Below are 21,558 nucleotides of genomic sequence, written 5' to 3'. Positions count from 1 at the left end.
GACTCAGGAGAAAAGTAGTTGTGTCTTGCTAATGCACTGAGTGAGTTACCATTGGCATCAAAACCACTGTGATTTAGCAGAGTAGAAGATAATGGGCCCAGCTTCATTGAGCACTGGCTAATGGAAATCAGTGTGGCACTGTGCTGCTCTGCATGGCCTTCCCATAAGCAGAGGGAATGTTCATGAAAATGGGATGTTATGTTAAAAATGAAGAGTTTAAAAAAAAACCACAAAACCCAAAAAACAAACAAACAAACAAAAAACAAACCCAAAAAATGGGAAAAGGGAGCAGGGAGGTGATAAATTGCTGATATTTTGTCCCCTTTAGCTTGACTGAAATGATGCACTTTGCCCTCATTTAGATTTAGGGGTATTGGCCAAGCAGAGGAAATCTGATGTATCGTCCCTACTCCTGCCGTATGCAAGGAGTCATAAGTGCATACTGACAAATGAATTATGTATTTATGGTCTCTCTGCTGTGTAGATTCTTGAAGAGTCCTCGTTCCAGTTGCTGTGCAGTTGTCAGCAGTACCATCACACTCTTATTTTTTTTTCTCCTTTCATCTTGATAGAAAATGTCTGTGCTGTGCACTGTTCTGTTTTGGTTGGGTTTTGTTTTTCTTCTTTTTCTCCTTCTGGCCCTTGGGCTCTGTGGGAGGCATGAACTGTGCTGGGAAGTTAAAAGGGAGGTAGAGAACCAGAAATACAGCTAGCAGATGGGTGAAAGTAGATGAAACCTAACAAAGGCCACCCATGTTATCTTCTCTTGTCTTTTGACCTCCCAGAATGCATTACACTAGCTTAGATTGCCGTGAACAGGCATACCTGTTCCTGCTGGCATATATGAAGTGTTTACAAGTGAGGACATGTAAGACAAGGTAGTTCACCTGTCTGTAAGGCTCTGCAAAAGCACTGCTGAGAGCTGGTGGTAGCACTTGTGAAAGCTTTAAACTGGCACAGTTCCAGCTGGGGGCAGAGAGGAGGGTAAGAGAACATAGACACACTGCATTGTTACTGTGCCTTCTTACATTGCCCATTGAACTGATCAGAATACTTGGGCAGGTTTAAGATTTCTCCTTTGGACAAACCCAGTTGGTGTGCTAAACTAGGCTGCTGATCTGAAGCCATTTTGGCAGCAAACTCTAATAACTATGCTAGTAATTAGTGCAGGAAAATCTTGAAGGAAGCCAGGGCGAGCCAGGGGAGGAGTCGCTCCCTTGTTCAGATGACACCAAACCAGACAGAACTGGAGTTACTCCAAACAGAGAGGACAGTGTATTCTGGGCAGGCAGCAAATAGTATGTGTCATCTGTGCAGTACGACTGCAGGGGAGAGAAACCAACAAAAAGTTAGTTGAGTGCATTTTCAGTTGATTTGAATCTCAGGATAGGCAAAGAATACAAAGAGATGCTTTCTATAAGTAGTGTCGTGTTAAAATAACGGAGCGTTACAGAAGCTTCTTAAGTAGACTTCCTGCAATTAATTTTGGTCCTTTCAAATCACCTCATCTTAACCTACAAGAGCCCCTGCAGGCACACTTGCAGGTAGGAGTAATGAAAAAGGGCTTCCGTCTGTTTTCAGAGTGTGAGACAGAATACTGACTAAAGAGATTTCCAAAGATACGTGAGGCAGCTGGTTACCAGCCCCTCAGGGAAGTCAAGGTAGTTATTTGCCATTTCTGAAGTTGCAGGCATGTCTTCACCTTGCCTTACCCTCCCACCCCCAATGCCAAGTTATTCAGACAAAAAAGGATAGCAGAGCATTTGCATATCCACATTTTAGTTGAAGTTTTGTCACTTTTTAACTTCAATTTTTACGGGATACAATCTTAAACATTGGTTGCTGATGGGCATCTCAGATTGAGAGCACAGAGAAGATACAGATCCTAACCTGAACAGCACAGAACAGAAGGAGCAACTGAGGGCAACTTTAAGTGCATTTGTGGTTTAGCTAATAGCCCAAACAAAGCAACCATAGTTGACTGCTTCTAGCAGTGTGTCCTACTTTAAGGGAAATGTTTAGAGCAAAAGGAACTAAAGTGGAACACGTAAGTTAAGTGATCGATCACTAAATGCCATTAAACCAGTCTGTTAAATGTAAAAATCTGTCTCAATTGTCCAAATAGTATTTCATCTAGCAGCAGTGCTTAGGTAGTAAGCAAGTAGCCACTATAAAATACTGGAGTGACTGATCTGCTGAGAAAATTAAAACTGGGATGAAAAGTCCTCCAAGAGAGAAGTGCTGGAGAGAGAGAAAAGCCCCAGTGATGATTCTCTTTGCTATAATGCCAAAGTGTTTCTTCTTGTAGCTATTTTCACTACGCTTCAGCAGAGAGGGTGAGAGATCTAAGCTGTGTGCAGCTTCTCAGCGTGACTAGGAAAGCTGACCTGTTGTCATTGTGATAGTGATGGAGAGTGGAGATGTCCAAGGGCAGCCTCGATCCTGAAGAAAGTCCATGGCAAAAGCATTGCTGAACTGAGAGGTGGCAGGATTTCCACTGCCAGCATTTACAAGCCATGTACCTTTTCCTCAGAAGGAAAAAATAACCCAACCCAAACCCAGGGGTGCTGTGGTCAAGGCAGCAATTCTGTGGTGCTTAGTAAATTTTACAGTGAGATACATGGGACCTGGGCCAGCAGTTCGTATTCTGCTAATTCAAGTGACAGGATTTATCCAAGTGGAGTATGTGCAGGAACAGAGACGGTGGATTATAAACCATCACAGGGAGAGGCTGTGTTGTCATCCTGATGTGACTCTGACTCATGTTGTTACCCATTTTAGGACCTGCTGCCGCTGCGGCCTCTCTGGTGTCATTTTCTGCTGGGCTCACACAGAAGCCTTTCTCCAGTGATGTTGGCGTGGTTCACTTTAACAAAGTGCTTGTGAACGACGGGGACTATTACAACCCTAATACAGGTAACAGCCAAAGAATGGACCCACAGAGATGCCAGACAGGCAGTAGCGTGGGTTACCAGTGTTTGGTGCTATCTCAGGCCTTGCTGGTGCATTGAACAAACAAGTTAATCTAAACCTGCAATAAAAGCTTCCTATGGATGTGGACAGGCACACACTTTGCCACTACTGATTTTCTGCAGCTGTCTGGTAATTTTGAGGCCCACTCAGCACTGTGTCAGCTCTGCCAGCACAGCTGGTTTTGCTCCTCACCCACCTCAGGCTGGCTGAGCCCAGGTAGTAGAGGTGAGGTTCCTTGCTAACCCACTTCGCTGCAGCTCAGCCAGATGGGTCACCCGGGGAGAGGCAGTAGTAGTACCTGCGGGTTGCCCCCTCCTCAGGCAGAGTCCTGTCACTCAAGGGTGTTAGGTGTGCCTTAACCTACTGAGGACTGGCACAGCGTGTGGGTGCCTCTCACCTCATCACCCAGCTCTGAGTCATGGTGGTTGCTTAGGCCAGGAGGTTCCGAAGGACCTGTGAGCTGTAGTATAAAAGCAGTAACCCTTTGTCTTCATGACTGCTATCAGCTGGTCTGCTATCCAGGCTGACCGTGTCACAGTTATCTGTACATAGCAAAGGGTAACCCATATCATTTTATGTTTGTCATTGTACTTGGAGCAATTAGGTCTCTCCATTCTGAATAACTCTGAGAACTCTTCTGCAGGCATTTTCACATCACCGTATGAAGGACGCTACCTGATCACTGCTGTGCTGGCCCCGGAGAGGGATGAGTATGTAGAAGCAGTGCTTTCTGTCTCCAATGCAAGCGTAGCTCAGCTCCACACGGCTGGATACAGAAGGGAACTGTTGGAGTATCACAAACCCTACTCAGGGAAACAGACCTGTGGTGGTCCTGGGACGTTCCACCTTGTTCTTCACCTCAAAGCGGGAGATGAAGTAAACGTCGTCGTAACAGGAGGCAAGCTGGCCTACACAGACTCTGACGAAATGTACTCCACGTTTAGTGGAGTTCTCCTTTATCCTTCCATTTCTCATGTTTAGGTTTACCTGGAACAGGAGAGAAGGGTAAGATATTCAGAAGAAATTAAGTGTAATAAAATCCAAAGCTTTAATATATTCAGTTTATATATTTGATTTCAGTGATGGGTTTATAGTCTATACTGAGACCTTTTCCTTGTCCTGTTTCCAGATGTAGCTACAAAAGACATGTTTCTGTAGCTAAACTAGTTCCTTCCCAAGTTCTTGTTTACCTGCACAAACAGAACAACCGTTTAAACAACAAATACGTTCTTGATAGATACTTCTCCACTGTGCTCTTACTATTCTCTATTAAATTGTCTTTGCAGTGCTCTCCCTAGTTTTTCAAATTGTCCCTAGTTTATCAAAGTTTACATCTGAAGTTTACAATCTTGGTCAGCTATTTTTACGTTTTCAGTAAAGCAGGGCCAGGAAAGTGAAATTGTATTGGACATGGTCAATAACTTTTTGTGTTAAGACTACATTGGGTCAACTGCTTTCTTACAAACAGTTTGTTCAATGCAGTTGCTAACCGTGATGGTGCAGAGCAAAAGGATACTCACCTGCATCAGGTTTCTTTTTCCTTTAAGGCCTAAACACAGTGTTTAGAGACAGGTGACTCATTCCAGTCAAGTGGAAGCAGCTGCGCAGGGAGAAAGTTACCTGGCCTCGGATTTCCACGTGCTTTTCTACAGCAGATGTGAGCGTAAGGTGCAGGTGCTACTACTGAAAGCTTCAGAACAGTTATTTTCAATAGATACAGTCAGAGAGACGATCAGTTAAGCATGGTGCTCTTGAGATTAAAGGTTGCTGCTTGAAATTAATAAAACAGGTCAGAAGAAAATGAATTGTGTCTGCTTTGCTAGAAAAATGAAAAGTTTAAAAACTTTGTTTCTGGCACTCTTACAGTATTTGCATTAAAAAGGAAGTTTTCTTCTTTGTAAAAGAGAAAAGATTGTTGAGAGAGGAAAATAAGTCTTATTGTCAAAGGCATAAACCAGCCATCTGCATCAAGTTTTTGCTCTAGCCTCCTGCATTATGCTTTTGACTGAGGTTTGTTTTAACACGCAGCATCTGTTTATATGGATGAAGCAACTTTCTTAGTTAAAGCAGTTAAATACGTTCGGGGCAACAGTATTTTACTTCTCATACTGGCCACTTCTCTGTGGAGATAACAGAAGTGATGGTTTGGCTCTTTTGAGTTAGATTTGATCTCTTGTGGCTGAAAAAGAAATCTGGCTGTGATTTACTGAGAGCAAGACTGTTCCTTTGTCACTTACATATTTATATAAACTGATGTTCTTAATAGTCTGTTCATGCTGCATAGAGTTGTATTTATCATAGAGGTTTGTGTAATATTTTTTACTTCTTACAAATGCAGAACAGCTTTTTATAGTATAGCCTCAGAACAAACAATTCTTTCAGGTGAAGGAAGAACTCCCTGTGCTGTAAAGCAGCACAGAATGTTTAGCTGGAGCCCTTCCCATCTGAGGAGGTCAGATGAAAACTTAGCCTTGGTTGCATAAGTTTGGAATTGATACTCCCTAATTACTCTGTTTCCAGGCGATGAGATGGGGCCTTCCCACAACAAACTGTCACATCCTGGAAGCTGAGCTGCTTTGGGGAAAAGCAGGCAGAAAAAGCTTTGTCTCCACAGAGGAACTCTGAATCAGTCCCTTACAGCTAGGATTGCACTGGGGGAGCTGTGAGCAGAGGGGGAAAACTGAGTGGGGTTTTAGTTTAGGATCTCTTGGCACCTGATTTTCAGAAATGACGGTGTTACTAAGAAGCAGAAGGTAGGACTGGATGTATTTTGTTGCAGGAAGGCTGTTTCTATGAGAGTAGCCAAAGCTGTATGCCGAGATTGCACTTCACAGCATGATAAAGGGAGAAACGAGCCCCAGCTCATTTCCCTTCGCATTTGTCTTGACCTGCGCTGGAGCATGAGGCATTAGCATGCAGTTAGCAGCCGTGTGCTTGTTCAAGGGGGGCATGGGGGTTCTTTGTCTTAAATCAACAGCCCCTTTCTGTCCCATGCCTTTTTAGGTCTCAAATTTGAGGGGATATACAGGAAGTATTGTTTTCTGTGTTTTCAAAAGCCAGTTCCATCAACCACTTTTTAAAAAGCAGAACTTCTTGTAATGTACAAAAGCTAGAGAGGCACTTCTCCTTTTAGGCTGTTTTTCCACTCTCCTCAGGAAAGCTGTGTTCTCTAAGAAGTTGGCTCTGGAGTACGTATGACTCAAGTATTGTTAGATTATTGTTGCCTGTTCTAAAAATGACTCATGGAAACAAACAAAATGAGCTGAGCGCTTAGGGAGACCCAGCTGGCAAACACAACCCCTTTTTTTCTTTTCCTTCCCCCCTCCCTCCAAATGAGGCATTTTTAAGAATGAATTTTTAATGCTGATGCTGAGATTGTTTCAGCCCTCATAATGCAGCGTAACTGGTATTTGTACACAGGTATAAGCTATGTTACAGCAGGGCCCAATCTCAGCCATGTATTTTGAGGACAACTTTTAGAGCTTTTAAGGGTAGTTTCCCATCTGCCATCTCTAGCAGCACAGTGGCTAATGCTATGACCTTCTACAAGGAAAATCTGTCTCAGATTCCTGCCTTTACTGAGGGAGACCTGACCCTTAATTTCCACTTCTTGGTAATTGCTGTAATCAGGGTTAGTGGCTCGGTTCTCCTGATGAGGTTATTTTTCCTGGGTCTTACAAGGTGGAATATTCACCCAGCTGGGAAGAGGGCAGTGCTGTGGCCCCTGAACAGCAAAGGGAGGGGGGAACCTGAGTTCTGGCCTCTGCTCCAGTGATTGTTTAAATAAAACATCATTAAAGCAGCAACTGGAAGGGACTGAAGCACACACTGAAGCCTGCTGAAGGTTTGCTCCATACAGAACAGCCCAGCTTCAGAGGATGAAGCAAAGCCCTGCTCCAGGGCACCCAGAACCCACTGATGAAGCATTTACATCTTCAGTGAGAATCTGCAACAGAACAAGAAAATACGTGCACTGAAAGGAACATTTCACACTGGGCTAATGGTTTGACTGCCATATCCAAGAGCATACCCAAGGTCAAATATGCAGCATCTGTTAACTGAGAAAGCCTTAAAAAACCAAATAATCCTGCAGGTGGGAGCTGGAAGGCAGGTATGCTGCCTGGTTGTAAGTCATGGTGCTGCCTTTTAGATCAGCTTTGTAGGTACCTTTGTGGTGCAGTTTACGAGGACTGCAAGACTCCAAGGCAAAACAGTATCTGTTGTGCCAGGTGCTTCCCCCTTGACATTGAAATGGGAAGAAAACTGAACAATGCCAGTACCAAAACAAGCAGAGTCCCCAAGAAAGCATCACATGTGAGACAGGTAGATTGGTAAATGCCCATTGCCAGGTCTCTAGCAGCAGAACATCTTAAGACACACCAGCATGCTGACAAGCCTAAAAGGCTCTGCTCTGGCCAAAAGTGTCTCCTACAGCAGCCATAGGGAAATGCAACCATGCCAAAGATAGAACAGTCATCTCCCCAGCACAGTTTGGAGCAAAGCAGGAATGCCAAATGTGTAAAAAAAACTACCTCATTATTTTAATTTGCTGTTAAGCCTCCAAACACAGCACAAACATTTCCATACTGACCATGCCAAGCAATGGGGGTTTTCTGGGATATCCCACCATGTACCTTTTTGGAGCACACCAGGTTATCTGCAGCAGCTTTGTGCAGTTCTGCTGAGAGACTCTAGCCAGCGCAGTGAGGCCGATCAGCCAGTTGAGTGAAGTTGTAAGTACTCAAGGAAATAGAGTGAGCTGTATGTGGAAAGCACAGGAAGGCAACTTGAAACAAAATGCACATCACCACCCAAGGCGGTTTTAAAGTGCACTTGGAATGCATGGAAAAGGGCTCCCTGGCTGCAGCCCAGAGCTTCAAATCAGGATTGAACTGTCTCCTGAGGATACATTGAGCATTTGAAAGTGAGTTTTAGCTGCTGAATAAATAAATCAGTCTTTATATTATGGCCCAGTAGTGGATATGGATCAATTTCACCAAACCTACAAATGCAGTTACCACCTCGGGTTGAGTTGGTAGGACTGTGTGCTCCTCTGAGACTTGAGCAGAAACACAACTGCCAGTTGCTTCCAGGTATCAGCATATAGTTTCAATAGTCAGGTTACCAGGAATACCTGGGGGATGTGTCCCCTGTCATCACAAGACAGGCTTGTGCTTGAGCCAGCACCAATCCTCCTGTGACTGTCCCTGCAGATGAGACAAGATGTCGAACAAGAGCTCTGCAGATTCCTTGTATGCAGGAGACTTCAAAGAACATCTTGCAACATGTTAGTACATAGATAGGCAGGTTTTGGTATTTATCCATTTTGCCATCTGGATTGTGAAAAAAAGGGAACAATTTTTCAGCAAAAAAGAATAGTGCATTTGAGAGTATGCTTTATATGTGCATGTGTATACATATATTCATGTATATATAAGAGAGAATATCCAGGAACATGAAGAAAACGGTGCGATGGAAAACTGCAGATATGTCCAAATAAAGACTGCCTCTTCTGTGATGTGCTGATGCTCTTTTGCTTTCCAGTGAACACAGCAGCACTGTAAGCCAAAATTTTTGCTCTCTCCTCCACCACCTTTAAAACTGCAGTTTCACAGTCAAGCTGGCTTCTGTCAAGCTTGCAAGTGTATTTTAAGTGTTTATTGAGTCTCAAGCACTGTTATTTAGGCTTTGTGGCACACACAAGTTCTGTCAACAGAGTTCTTGCCCATTTTAGTTGCTCATTCGGTGCCCCGATTCCCAACATGTAGAATAGATTGTTTCAGTTGGAAGGGCCCTACAATGACGATCTAGAAAACTGCCTGACCACCTCAGGGCCGACCACAAGTTAAAGCAAGCTGTTAAAGGGCGTTCTCCCAATGCCTCTTAAACACTGACAGGTTTGGACACAGACCACCTCTCCGTTTCATCACCCTCTACATAAAGAAATGCTTCCCAATGTCCAGTCTAAACCTTCCCTGGTGCAGCTTTGAACCATTCCCATATATTCTGTCACTGGGACAAGTGGAGGCTTTATTAAGGAGGGAGGGATCAGCACCTCCTCTCCACTTCCTCTCCTCAAGAACCCGTAGAGAGAAGTGAGGTCTCCCTCAGCCTCCTTTTCCCCAGGCTAGACAAGCCCAAAGTCCTCAGCCCTCAGCCACTCCTCACAGGACATTCCCTCCAGCCCTTTCACCAGTTTTGTTGTCCTCCTCTGGACACATTTCAGGACTTTCACATCTGTAAACTGTGGGGCCCAGCACTGCACACAGCACTGGAGGTGAGGCCCCACCGAGTACAGTGGCAGTCACCTCTTTTGACTGGCTGGTGATGCTGTGGGTTCTGCTGCACCCCAGGGTGAGGTTTGACCTCTGGGCTGTCAGGGCTCACTGATGACTCCTGTTGATCCTGCTGCCAACCAGCACCCCAAGGTCCCTTTCTGCAGGGCAGCTCCCCAGCCATTCCTCTCCCCATCTATACTTGTGGCCAGCATAATTCTGTACCAGGCACAGAAACCAGCATTTGGACTTGTTAAATATCATCCCATTAATCACTGCCCAATGCTCCAATCTACCTAGATTTCTCTGTGAGGCTTCCAGTCCCTCAGGAGAGTCAACTGCACCTCCTAGTTTGGTATCGTCAGTGAACTTGCTAGTGGTGCATTCAACTCCTGCATCCGGGTCACTGATTAAAATAGTGACCAGAACTGGCCCCAGGACTGTGCCCTGAGGAACACCACTGCTGCCCGCTCACCAGCCAAGTGTAGCCCCATTCACCACAACCCTTTGAGCTCTGGCCTTCTGAACAGCTTGGGCCATGTTGCTTATGCTGACCAGAACATGTACACATGAAGTACCACCAGGAGTGGGTAACAAGATTACAGAACAGCAACCTAGGAAAGAGAAGGAAAAGACGGCAGGGGAAGACTGGAGCAGAAGAAATTACTAGGAAGGAAGCACCATGTGTCCCAGGTCTCAGTGCTGGTTAAGAGAGACTGGTAACCACTCAGTCGTTAAAGCTGAATTCAGATTAATTCAGTCTAAATGTGAATGTTTAGCCAAAACTGTAACTACCTGGCATGCTTCCTTACAAGCCAAAGGCTTCTGCAGCACTCCCAAGGCAGTGGCTTACCATCACTTGTAATTCTCCCAGTGCACAGTTAATTGTGCCCTGTTCAAACACTATACGCAAAAGCCATTAATGAAAGCCCTCAGTCTCATGTAGTTCAACATCTGTTCTCCCACCGAGCCCAGCTGCTGCCACAGCCATTTGGCAACCACTTCAGCTGTGAAGAAAAACACCACACGGGGTTACAGCGCTGGAGTCTTTGTGCTGTTCCCTGCTCCATCCCCCTGTGAGAGGTCTTGGGCATCTCTGGTGTGGGGCAGAAACATCAATGTGCTTTTGATTAACTTCTTTAAGGTGAGGGGAGAGGAGGAAAAGCAGTGGGTACAACACATTGCACAGAAGCAGCCCCCTGCCAGAAGACCTCGACAAACTTGCCCTGCCCAGCCATGAAACCTGCACAGCCCCCGAATTGTTCAGGTCCCTTCCCCTGTGTGGCACCCAGGGCTTCCACTGAGCAGCCAGTGACCCACTGCCCCGCTCAGCACTGGCCCCAGAGCTTGGCTGGCAGCTGCAGGAAGCGTGAGTGCGCACGTACCAAACCAAAATGGCTTCCCAACCACAAAGGTGCAGGGCTGCACATGAGGTCCTCCTGGAGCCCCTGCTGTACCGACTGCATGGCACAACTGCAGAAACACCGCCCTGCACACACAAAGTGCCTGTTCTTGGAAACACTGGTTCTGTCTTTGCGCATTTAAAAGACTGGTGCTCCATGACAGAAAATCCACCCACCAAGAACTCCACTGGACTAAGACAGAAACAACACCCACAGAGAAACCTTTTTGCAACAGACCGGAACACTTGGCATACATAGGACATGCCACCCTTGTATTGTGTGCACCCACAGTTTCCCACTGCATGAGACAAGCAAGTATGGAGACCTAGGAGTGAAAGATGAAGTGGCAGTGAAAAGAGCACAGTGTGAGGAATGAAGTGCCCTGGGTGTGAAGAAAAGGGCACAGACCCACAGGGGAAACCAAACAGAATTCAGATGATGAAACCCCAGCAGTAAGCTGTGTCTGGGTGCAAAGAGAGCGCATGGGTGCTGGGGGCAGCGACACAAGTGACACCCTGCAGAAGGGTCAGAAGCACAGCACAGCTCACACACTCAGGCAGATCTGTCATACCTGTATGTGTGACTGCAGGAGCTGGAATTTGTAAGGTAGGCTGCTGGCTGGTTGCATTTGCCACCAGCAGAGCATGTTTCAGCTGAAAGCTGAGGCCCCCTTCTCAGGATGGTCTCACAGTAATTGCCTCAAGCAATTTAGCAACTGTGGTGGAAGACAATACTTTCTGCCTTGAAAGGAAAAAGTTAACTTTGATGGAATTAGCATAAAACTCCAAATTAGGGCAGACGTACAAGGGCTCAAACTATGCAGTTGAAGGATTTTCCTCAAGGCAGCTTGTGCATTCCTGTCATGTATCTGTTACCTGATACTATATTAATAATGCATGTTTGCTTTTTGTCATAACCCAATACTGGTACTAGCATACAATGCAAGTTTGATGACAGCAATTATTTATCACTTGTATAAATACTCTGAGAAAAGCAAACCGAGTATGAGAGAGCAAATGTATCATCGATAAAAGAAAAACTTGAATTCCACGTGAAATCTGAGCACAATATAAATAATCCTACATTTACTAAATTAGCAGTACAAGAATGGAATTCCCAAGTACAAAGAGAAGAAAAGTTGTAGTTTAAGTTTGTTTATTGTGATAACATTGTTCTGAACATCAATAAACATTGCACTGAAGTGTGGGTTACTGTACCCAAGATAGTCCAGTCTTAATGAAAAATCACTGTATTGGTATGATTACAGATTTGACAATTTTAAACACGACTTTATTAGTGATTGGGTTGCTTAACAATCAGGTATTCCACATCTTCAACATAAAAATGAAACAAATGGTTCAAGAGTTTTCCCACTCTCAAACCAACATTTTAACTTTCATCTGGAAGTAATTAACGCTGTAAAAAAATCCAAACCAATTCCATTCTATTCAACAGATTTTAATTTTGGAAAGTAAAACTTCTTTAGGCAAAAGTGACTCTTTAAAGGCATCTCAGTTTAACTCTGTATTTTTGATGTTGCGTTATAAATTTGTCTTTACCATAAACAGATTTGGGAGTTTGCTTCAGAAGCTCCATAATGGAGTTGACACAAGTGTTAAAACTTCTCCAGTTGGAAAAAAAAACAAACAAAACACAACAACCCAAAAAAGTTTTAGGAGGAGTATACCGGTGATGGGAAGCTAAGGATACACAAGCCAGGACTGCACATGCAATTGTATACTGTTAGGGGTGAGTGCACAACCTTTGAAGTACAAACATGCTTGGTGCAGTAAAAAAATCCCAACAAAATTCCCAGAAATGTGTACCACTTGAATTCCTGATCTTTAAATCATTATAGAAATGGGTAATGTCCAAGTCACTAACAAGTTTTGAATTGCAATGTTCCTTGTTTACTCCCAGACAGGTATCACTGACTCCGCCTTTGACAGGGTGCCAATGCTGAGAGGCTCTGCATCTTCAACAACACAGTCTTAACAGGGGGGTGCATGTGCCCACAGACACATGCACGTAGAAGTTCCTCTTTCATAGAAAGAACGATTTTGCTTGTGCTAATTCTAAGTAAGTATAGCACAGCTTGCTCTCAAACATTAGTTTCAGGCCATTTCTCTCAACTAAGGTAACAAAGGACAGGTTACTGCATAACTCCTATTTATTCCACTTCATATTAATATTGCAGCACAAGCCTACAGTTTTGATAGCAATGAGATGTCTTTTATAGAGTCAGTAAAGTGCCCAGCAGTCCAAATTACACAGGTAAGCAGTGACAGGTACAGTGTCCCATATTCTGCCCCTAAACTAGGTTAACAAGCAATCTGAAAAGCTTCAAATACAAGCCAGATTTAGAAAAAGAAAACAAAACAGCCACTCTGCCCTACTCATACCAGAAGTACTCAAGAACACTTTTACATTTTGTCAAAAAAACAAATATCAAAACTGTAGCTGTTACAGAGCAAAAATATCAAAATTTTTAACTAAGCATTTTTTTGGACATCCCTATAATGCGAAAGATCAGGTTAGCAGAATAAGGAGCTCTCTACAACCACACAACCCCATACTCAGATCAGCTGAAATGATATGCATTTGGAAATACACCTGATACTATTTTTCTTCATACTCATTTACTCATTTTTTTCATTATATTCATTTAACTCAAGTCCCCACTTTAAAATCCACAGCTCATCATTATGACAATCTGAAAGGATGAATGGGATGGAAGAGAAAAAAGACCAAGTAGTAAGAAAAAAAAAATTAACCAAGAAAGATATGGCCAAAGCTTGGCAACAATCTGTCCTGTTTGGAAACCCATCCCAGTTTCATTAAGCGCTCTTATTTTTCGAAAAGCCATGTAAAAACAGGGCCACTAAGAATAAGCTAAGCACGGTAAAGAAAATTTCGACATCCACAAAGGACTGTTTCAGGAAAGGCAGCTTCACTCCCTTTATGTAAAATAGAATCTTTAGATAGAGTATTTCATCTTGTAATTAAAATACTTTATTATGTTGGACTCTTATTTATTTAAAGTATTCAAGTGACTTAAAAGCTCAAATTCCATTGATATTCAAAGCACTTGGTGAGCATGAAAAATTCAGTTTCTAATGAAATCTATCGAATAAATGGCAAGAAAAACAAGACGAATACATGGGAATGATGTTTGTAAGCTTCTGACAGTAAAAAACCCCAAACAAACAAACAAAACAAGCCAGTATGAGCAAAATATCCTTTGAGTTGAATCCTGTGAAATCCACTTAAGCACAGAGTAGACTGGTAACAGGACTAAGAATTTGCTGAGAGAGTCACAGAAAGTCTTGTTCTCGCTGTACAAGAACAAGGATGCCTTTCAGTTCACTGACATGCATGGGACACCATGACAGATAGGTGTGTTTTCTTTTCCACTCTCATACTCCTGCTTTGAAAGAGGGGTTCTCTGTTGATTTTGCTTGCCTCCACTCTTCAGTTAATGTTTTATAAGCACAAGAATACACCAGAGTTTTAAAACGGGGTAAAAAAAAGTAATTTCATTTATATAGTGATCTAAAAGTGATACCCCCCAAGCAGTTCACCAGCTGTCTAGCTGGTGTTATATCAGAACTGTGGGTTAAGACTACTCAGCCTGATAAAGAAAATATTCCTGGGGGGAATATGTGTGCAAAACACTCTAAATGTACTCTTCTGCAAGTAGTGAAACCAAGAGAGCTCCTTTCCCTGCTCCCACTGGGAGCTGTGTTGGGGGAAAGCTCACCCCAGAGCCTGGTGAAATTAAGGATGTTGCCACTGGAAGAGTAATGCGAGGCCCCAGTAACTCACATAAGGAATGACAGAAAAGACTGTCCCCAGAAAGCCCAGGAATGATGTATCAATGACTTTAGTCCTTAAGCCCTTTGAGCTAGTAGAATGATACATTCTCACCACAGACTTGTCTGAAGGTGGTTAAATGCACTAACTCAGCTTAAAAAGCAGAACTACTGTATTTTTCAAGTATTTTTCGAGAGAAATACTAGCTGCTTTTACAGCTGATAAACACTGGACTTGGAATGCAATTTGTTCACAGGCTCTGATGTGAACCTGAGGAATGACCAGCATGATGTTGATGAATAACCCAAAACATAAAGGAAAAAAACCCAACAACAACAAAACAAAACAAAAGAGAAAGAAAAAAAAAAGAAAAGAAAACAAGAACAAAAAGGTTTTATTCTGCTCTGCAGTATTTAACCATTCTCATACCTGGAATCTCATTGAGCTGCATTTCCTTCCAGCTACTGAAAACCTGCAATACAGAATTCTGGAAAGACCTGCAGTAGACAATTAAAAAATTAAATAATTTTTTTAGTATTACAATTCCCTGAATATAATCTGTACATACTTTTACTGGCCTACACAGCAAACACACATGCGTGCATCATCTCCGTGTGGAAAAAGGAAATTAAAATGCCAGCTCCCCAACTCTTACAGAAATGTTCAAGATTTTTCTTGATGGAAACTGAACATGACAAAGTGCAGCCTGAAAACGACAAAAGCCATACAAATATCTGAAGACAACTTTCATTTTAACAAGCTCATGAAAAAGTTGAAACATTGCATGTAAAGTAAGTCGTAAGCAGAGTTAGTCTGAGTGTGAATTGCACAAGCACAGCCTCGTACATGTGACAAAAGGCGTATTTACATTTAAAGAGGAATTTTATGTCTTCAGAGCCTGTCAGGCTAGTAATGCCTACACATTTTCTGTATTTTAGCTGAGAAAGAGCACACTGGTCTTAGGTTCTGGCTCCTTTCAAAAATGGCCTAATTACCCACCTGAACACTAGACCACGTTTTTTATTAGTAGGTCTGACATTCTATTTGGCAGTTTCCATACACTTTTTGGCTTCATTTTAGAAGATATACTATTAAGACTAATAAAAAAAAAAAAAAAAGAATCTACGTTTACAACAAGGTCTGTATTGATGAAAACGCAAAGTCATAGTTTACCTCAGCTTTAGTCACCCTGAAGCACCTGGGTACCATGACCATCAGGCCAATTTCAAGTGCCTTAGAACAGGTATATAAAGACAAGCAATAAAGAAACAAACAAACCTTAGAAAAAAAAAATAGTAGCTTTGCATTTTCTTTGTTTTAAACCAATGGAGTTAAAGTGATTTCTTTAGTAAGACTTATGGTACCAGTATATAAATTAGCATCTTTGTTAAGAAAGTTCTTCACATTTAAACTGAAGTTGAGTAGCTGAGTATGAAATTCCATCTCTAGGTGAGAAGTGTTTTTCAGGCCAAGTCGTCCATGTTAAGGTCAGGAAGAGGCTCTCTCCAATAGCAAAAGGAGCTGAATTCTGGGCATGGAAAGGCAGAACTCTGTTCTTTATTAAGCAGTGGGAACACATATTCCACAAGTTCACTTAGTCTGTAATACCTATATTAAAAAAAGAAGAAAGACCATTATTTAACAGTCTGGTCACTGTTCAGCTGTTGCCAAAAAAGAGCTTAAGAAGTCTAGACCAGAAATCTATAGTCAAATATAGTCAAATAAAGGCACCACTTCTGCCAGTTTACTGTTCTTGAAAAGTTTCAGTTAAGTTTCCAAAGCTGCAAGATTTTCATGTCACATGTAACAGGAGATTGAATCATCATGGTGACAAATGCAATTATTCTGTAATCCCATTTCAAAATACTTTCTTTAGCTGAAATAACAAAAGTGATCTTACGAAGATTTGTTTCCCTTAGTCCGTTCTTGGATCAGTTCACCCTTTGGATTCACAGTAAATATTCTGCAGTCTGGAACTCCCACTTGCATATAGGCATATACATCCTGCAAAAACCACGAACAAACGCACATGCTTCGGTATTTGCTTACTGAATGTGATGTAACAAACAAACAAAAAAAGCTGATCCTAAAAGCTTACAGTAAAACTATCCCTTAACAAAATACTCCCTAAACAACAGCCAAAAACCCCCAAACAAACAAAAACACATCAAACATACACACACCAGAACAAAATATTCCTTCTGCACCAAAATGCTTGATTCCCATTCCCAAGCCTGGGACCACAAACACACAGAAAATCTGTGCCACACAATACCATTTCTTGTGACAACATTTTTCTTGCAATACCCTCTTTCTCTAGCTTGATCAATTACAATAGCATTGAGCTGCACAGAAAATACAGGAACCATAGAACAGGAAAAAGGATTCAAGACTGAAGAGCATTGAATTAATTTCCTTAGGTTAGAAAGCTGTCAAAACTGCTGAAAAAGAATATGGAAAGGTATCATATATTTAATAAAATTTTAAGAGTACAAACACATCTTTGTAACCTCTCTCATACAAGCAGTTCTAGCAGCATTTAAGGTATCTGCATGCGAGTTTTCCTGACCAGATCCATAAAAGCACCAGTGTCCCATTTCCTTATTCAAATTTAAATAGACACAAAAAGAAAAGCCTTTTTCTTTTGCTTCCCAAGTACTTCATGCATTTTAACCCTTCAATTAGAAAGGGGCAGACTTACATTGGGCCTGTTTCCAAAAGCAGCATAGAAAGGCTGTTTACTGGGAGCAAACAAATTCTTGATATCATTCAAACATTCGATTTTGAACTTTTCAGGCTTCTTTTCTATCACTTCCCTAAAATAAAATTTCAACAGTCAAATTCTAAATCATGATTTGATAGAGGATATCCTCCTTCCCCCATTTATCTGATATTTATATTCCCATTACTTCCTGTTGCTAACATTGGTAGTTATATAGACATTGGTCAGTAGTTTCTAAAGAATGATAAAAGAAACATAGAACATTCGCTGTTTTCCAACATCCATAGTAAAAAATAGGTAAATAGTCTGTGCTTAGGCTAAGTATATGGGATGAAATTCCCATCTGTGAATGAAGTTTATGAACTGCTTTTTCTGTAGATGACTATCTGAATCAGAGGACCTAATCAAGTACACATAAGCTTGTTACAAGTGCTGCCTCTGACAATAGAGTGCAGAAGGCCTGCCAGCGGACCTAATGGAAGTTGCTGTCATTGCTAGCCATGAATCAGGTGTTGTTACTAAAAAAAACAAACCAAAGCAAAACACAGAAGCAAAGCCAAAGAGACCTTTCCACTATTAGCTCTTCCCATCAAGAACAGGTAGCCTATGGCTGGTTCAAAAGAGCAACCAAGCTGAACCACAGCTAAACTCCATATTGCTTTTTAACTAGTCATATATGAAGCACTCCCAATATCACAAGATCATTTAGTGTGGCAGTCTATATTCCCCACCTTTTTTTATTTCTTTTCCCTCTATTTGGTGCAGTAGCACTGCATTACAATCTTTGTAGCTATACTTGAAAAGACAAAATTTTACTGATATAAACAGAAACTAGCATTAATCAGTCATGGACTAGAGGAATGAAGAACAGGCAAAGCGAGCTGCTGACATTGTGTGTCTCGCAGCCAATTCTAACATGCCCACAGAAACAGAAGATTACTAAAACTGAAATTCAGACAAAATAAATAGTTTATAAATGATCACTAGAAGGACATCAAGCCTCGGCAGTCAATCTAGCATAGAGTGTTAAGTTTGGTTCCAGCTGTAATTGTTAGCATTTCAGATATTTTTAATCTGCTTCTGAGGTGGGGAGGGAATGGATGTATGAAATCCCACATGCTTACCTATGAAAGGCAGAAAACAAACTGCTGGGGGACAACATCAGAGGGCCCCTGGGGAGAATTGTTCCTTTGTCATTCACCCAATGTAGGTATCCTCTGGTCATATCTGCCATCCCAATGGCACGGGCAGAACAGTACAGAAACTTGTAGCCATTTCTAGAAAAGAATTATCAATTAGTTAGTTTGGTTATTAGCAGAACTTGTAGCACAGAGGGAAGGATGGATAACAAAAAGTATTCATCAAGCCCCTAAATTTTTCCTGTAGACTGCCGCTTCGTTTGTTACACTGATTTGTACATAGTTACTGCACGCACAAAAGGCTTGATTCAATTTGGCAAATAATTCCAGCTCTTCTGTTATGCACAAAGAAAAAAAGTTCAGGTTATCTCCCAGGACTGCAAGGTACCACAGACAAAATTTAGCCACAGAATGAAGGCCACAAGAACGAAGGCCAATAATAGATTCTAAACCCCAAATATTTTTGTGGAAAGAAAGACTACTACACTTTTAAGTGGATCACGAAGTGTTTAACAGTTGATCATTCTGTGATCCCCCTAAATAAGCAAGTATTTCTGGCATCATTATACTTCTGGAAAAAAAGTTTGCTAAACAAAGGACCAAATCTGAAATGGGAGGAAATATGTAGGTTTAAGTTACTGGACAAATACTGTGAGGCTATACACCTCTTCAATGAACATTACATTTATATAAGGATGCAGCTCGTAACACTTCTGAACTGAGCAAACACCTCACTGCTGCAAGAGGGAAGCTACATGGGCTGTTTCTGTAGGTTCTTGCACATCACAAGGTAAGCCCGCTCCGCTGACTAACCCAGAAAAGTAAGGAGAAATTGATATTTTGCTGAATTACTTTTCTATTGAATTGCATCAGCTTATGTCAGAAGCACAAAGTGACAGAAAACCAGGCTACCAACCTTCCCTTTGTGGCAGTGGCAAGTTGTTAATTATTCGTATGTCAGAACAAAATCTGTCCTAAGGAGCATTCACTTGAATTTGGTAGCAAACATGTTAAAATACAAAATATTTATGTGCTGGAAGGACACAACTTAAGTCTGAATTTATACTGTATCATGTTTGTAATAGACTTTGTGATCAACTCAAGTTGGTGGAAACAGACATATGCATGAGTGACTGAATTAATTGTTATTATGGTTCTCTTTTGTAGCCAAAATATTACAGTTTTTACAAACTAAAATGCATAATAAACGATTTGTGAAAGGAGCTAGTAAAAGTTGCAGCTTCCATTCCTGTAAAAATATACATCTGGGGAAAGAACTTAGTTTTGATTGTGAATGACAGAAGTAGTTCACTTCCCAACATTTAGACCAACAAACTGTAATAAGCTGCATAATTATTAACAACAATCCAATTACCTGCCCATTAATTCCTGAATTCCAGAAAACCCTGATTGTTTCATAGATAACATACTTACTCATTTATGGAATGATAGAGTTTTGCAATGCCCTGATGCGTCCAGTCCTTGCCAAGATGAGGGAGTATATGTCCTAAAGCATCAGACCTAAAAGTGAAATCAGATAGCTGATGCTAAGTATCTGAGTTTTGTTAAAGACAACTACTGATAAATATCATAATGAGTATTTACAGAAATACCTCAACAGCAGGTCCTAATGATTTTAAAAGAGAATTAGTAACTACTCCAGACAGAGCAATTAGGTGCAATACAGCACAAGTCGGTTCCTAAGTTAACCTGCAGCTGCTAAATCTGGAGAAGTCTAACTGAAACGGCAGCAGTCACATGGTAAACATTATCACCTTTTAAAAGACATTTTCTAGTCTGCTGTAAATACAAGTACAAATTCAAATCAAAGCAACAAGTTTGCGGTTGTTTTTTTCCACTACTGTTAATGAATATTTAAGAGTCTTCTTAAATTAAGTTTATTTTATTTTGAAGAGCAGAATAGGATCAATAAAGCAAGATTTTTAAAAAAACAAACACCCCCCTCCCAATAATAATAAGAAAAGATACTTACTTGGTAATTGTTCCATCAATGTCTGATATGATGATTTTATCATTCCAGTTCCAGAGATATATTGTTCCTGCACAACGGCAAGTCCCTTGATATTGGGTTGTAATACTAAATACAACATCATTAGGGCCATCTCTGAGCTTCAATTTTGCCTTTAGAATAAAACAAAATAATTGAAAATGTAACTAACTTGCTCTCTCTATAAGATTTTTAGAATCATAAATGAGCTACAGAAAACGGTTAATATGCTGTTCCTCATCTATTTTGATTAACTCATCAAAAAGTGAACCATGATTTAACGCTGACACAGTTTTGCTGACAAGGTCTGTTTTGTAGTCTGGACACATGTATTTGTCCATAGCTCCTATATCTGCTTACAGCAGCAGATATTTAAATCTCTGCTAGTGTAATTCTTGCTATTACAGGTGACTTACAGTACTTTCGAATGGAACTCCCAGTTTGCTATAGTATGCAACAGTATTTTCTACTCAGTGGATGCTTCCCTCAAAATTTTCCCCTGATAAAGACCATACATATAGACAGTAACAGAACTAACTTGTAAGTTAGACTGCAATGAATGAACTGCATACCAATTTAAACGTACATTATTAGACTGTTCAGATCCCAGGATATCCAAATTGCAGAAACCAACAATGTCACTTTTTTTTAAGCGTCTTCATATAGAAGTCTGATTATAGAACTTTGGATTAAAAAAAAAAAAAAAAAAAAAAATCTTACAAGCATAGATTCTTAAAAAACACAACAGAAAAAGAAAGTTAATCAAAAATCCCCACAGCTGCTCACACGAGCACAGGAAAATACTTCAAATTTCTTTTTGAATTTTAAATTTATCCATTCCTTTCTGCTACTGCTAGAAAAGCAGGAGAAAGCCCAACTCTTACAATCAGAGTGGAATTATGAAGCACTCTATGTACTAGAAAGGCATGCTACTCACTATTTGGTCCGAAGACAGTCTAAGTGACTTCTTGTAAGATGTAATGTTCCCATGGGTTGGATGCTCTGCTGGGGGAGAATCTATTTTCAGGGATTCCTTCAACTCCTGTGATGCTTCATCACTAGAAGAATCATCTTCTGGAGGTCTAACACGACATCAAACATAATAAATGTAAGCTACACAAAATCCTTCTTTAATTGTGTAAGATTCCTGTTCAAGACTAATTTCTGCTTACACTGAGGATTTGCAGCTAGCCTAATAGCACAGATTAACAAAGTCCATGGTCTA

General features: G+C 41.3%; 2 protein-coding genes across 4 annotated transcripts in view; one reads left to right on the top strand and one right to left on the bottom strand.

Annotated features, from left to right (window-relative positions):
- Positions 1–4,029, top strand: part of EMILIN2 (elastin microfibril interfacer 2) — a 31,886-nt gene extending 27,857 nt beyond the window's left edge. The window contains exons 7-8 of the mRNA XM_057397565.1: positions 2,782–2,916; positions 3,617–4,029. Of these exons, the coding sequence (XP_057253548.1) occupies positions 2,782–2,916; positions 3,617–3,954 (473 nt within the window). The 3' untranslated portion in view covers positions 3,955–4,029. The remainder of the gene's footprint in view (positions 1–2,781; positions 2,917–3,616) is intronic.
- A 7,760-nt stretch (positions 4,030–11,789) lies between these two features.
- Positions 11,790–21,558, bottom strand: part of LPIN2 (lipin 2) — a 45,030-nt gene continuing 35,261 nt past the window's right edge. For 2 of the 3 annotated variants that reach the window (XM_057397567.1, XM_057397566.1), the window contains exons 14-20: positions 21,271–21,415; positions 20,319–20,467; positions 19,760–19,846; positions 18,311–18,463; positions 17,166–17,280; positions 16,365–16,468; positions 11,790–16,072 (exon numbers count right to left, since the gene is read on the bottom strand). In XM_057397567.1, coding sequence (XP_057253550.1) covers positions 15,928–16,072; positions 16,365–16,468; positions 17,166–17,280; positions 18,311–18,463; positions 19,760–19,846; positions 20,319–20,467; positions 21,271–21,415 — 898 coding nt within the window. In that variant the 3' untranslated portion in view covers positions 11,790–15,927. The remainder of the gene's footprint in view (positions 16,073–16,364; positions 16,469–17,165; positions 17,281–18,310; positions 18,464–19,759; positions 19,847–20,318; positions 20,468–21,270; positions 21,416–21,558) is intronic. The other variant, XM_057397568.1, reaches the window with a different exon arrangement.

Source organism: Pezoporus wallicus, unplaced genomic scaffold, assembly GCF_028554395.1.
Source record: "Pezoporus wallicus isolate ANWC-B61680 ecotype Strahan unplaced genomic scaffold, APGP_CSIRO_Pwel_v1 contig_227, whole genome shotgun sequence".
NCBI classification, from domain to species: domain Eukaryota; kingdom Metazoa; phylum Chordata; class Aves; order Psittaciformes; family Psittacidae; genus Pezoporus; species Pezoporus wallicus.
The sequence above is the reverse complement of the archived record's forward strand: the minus strand, read 5'-3'. Positions and strand labels throughout refer to the sequence as shown.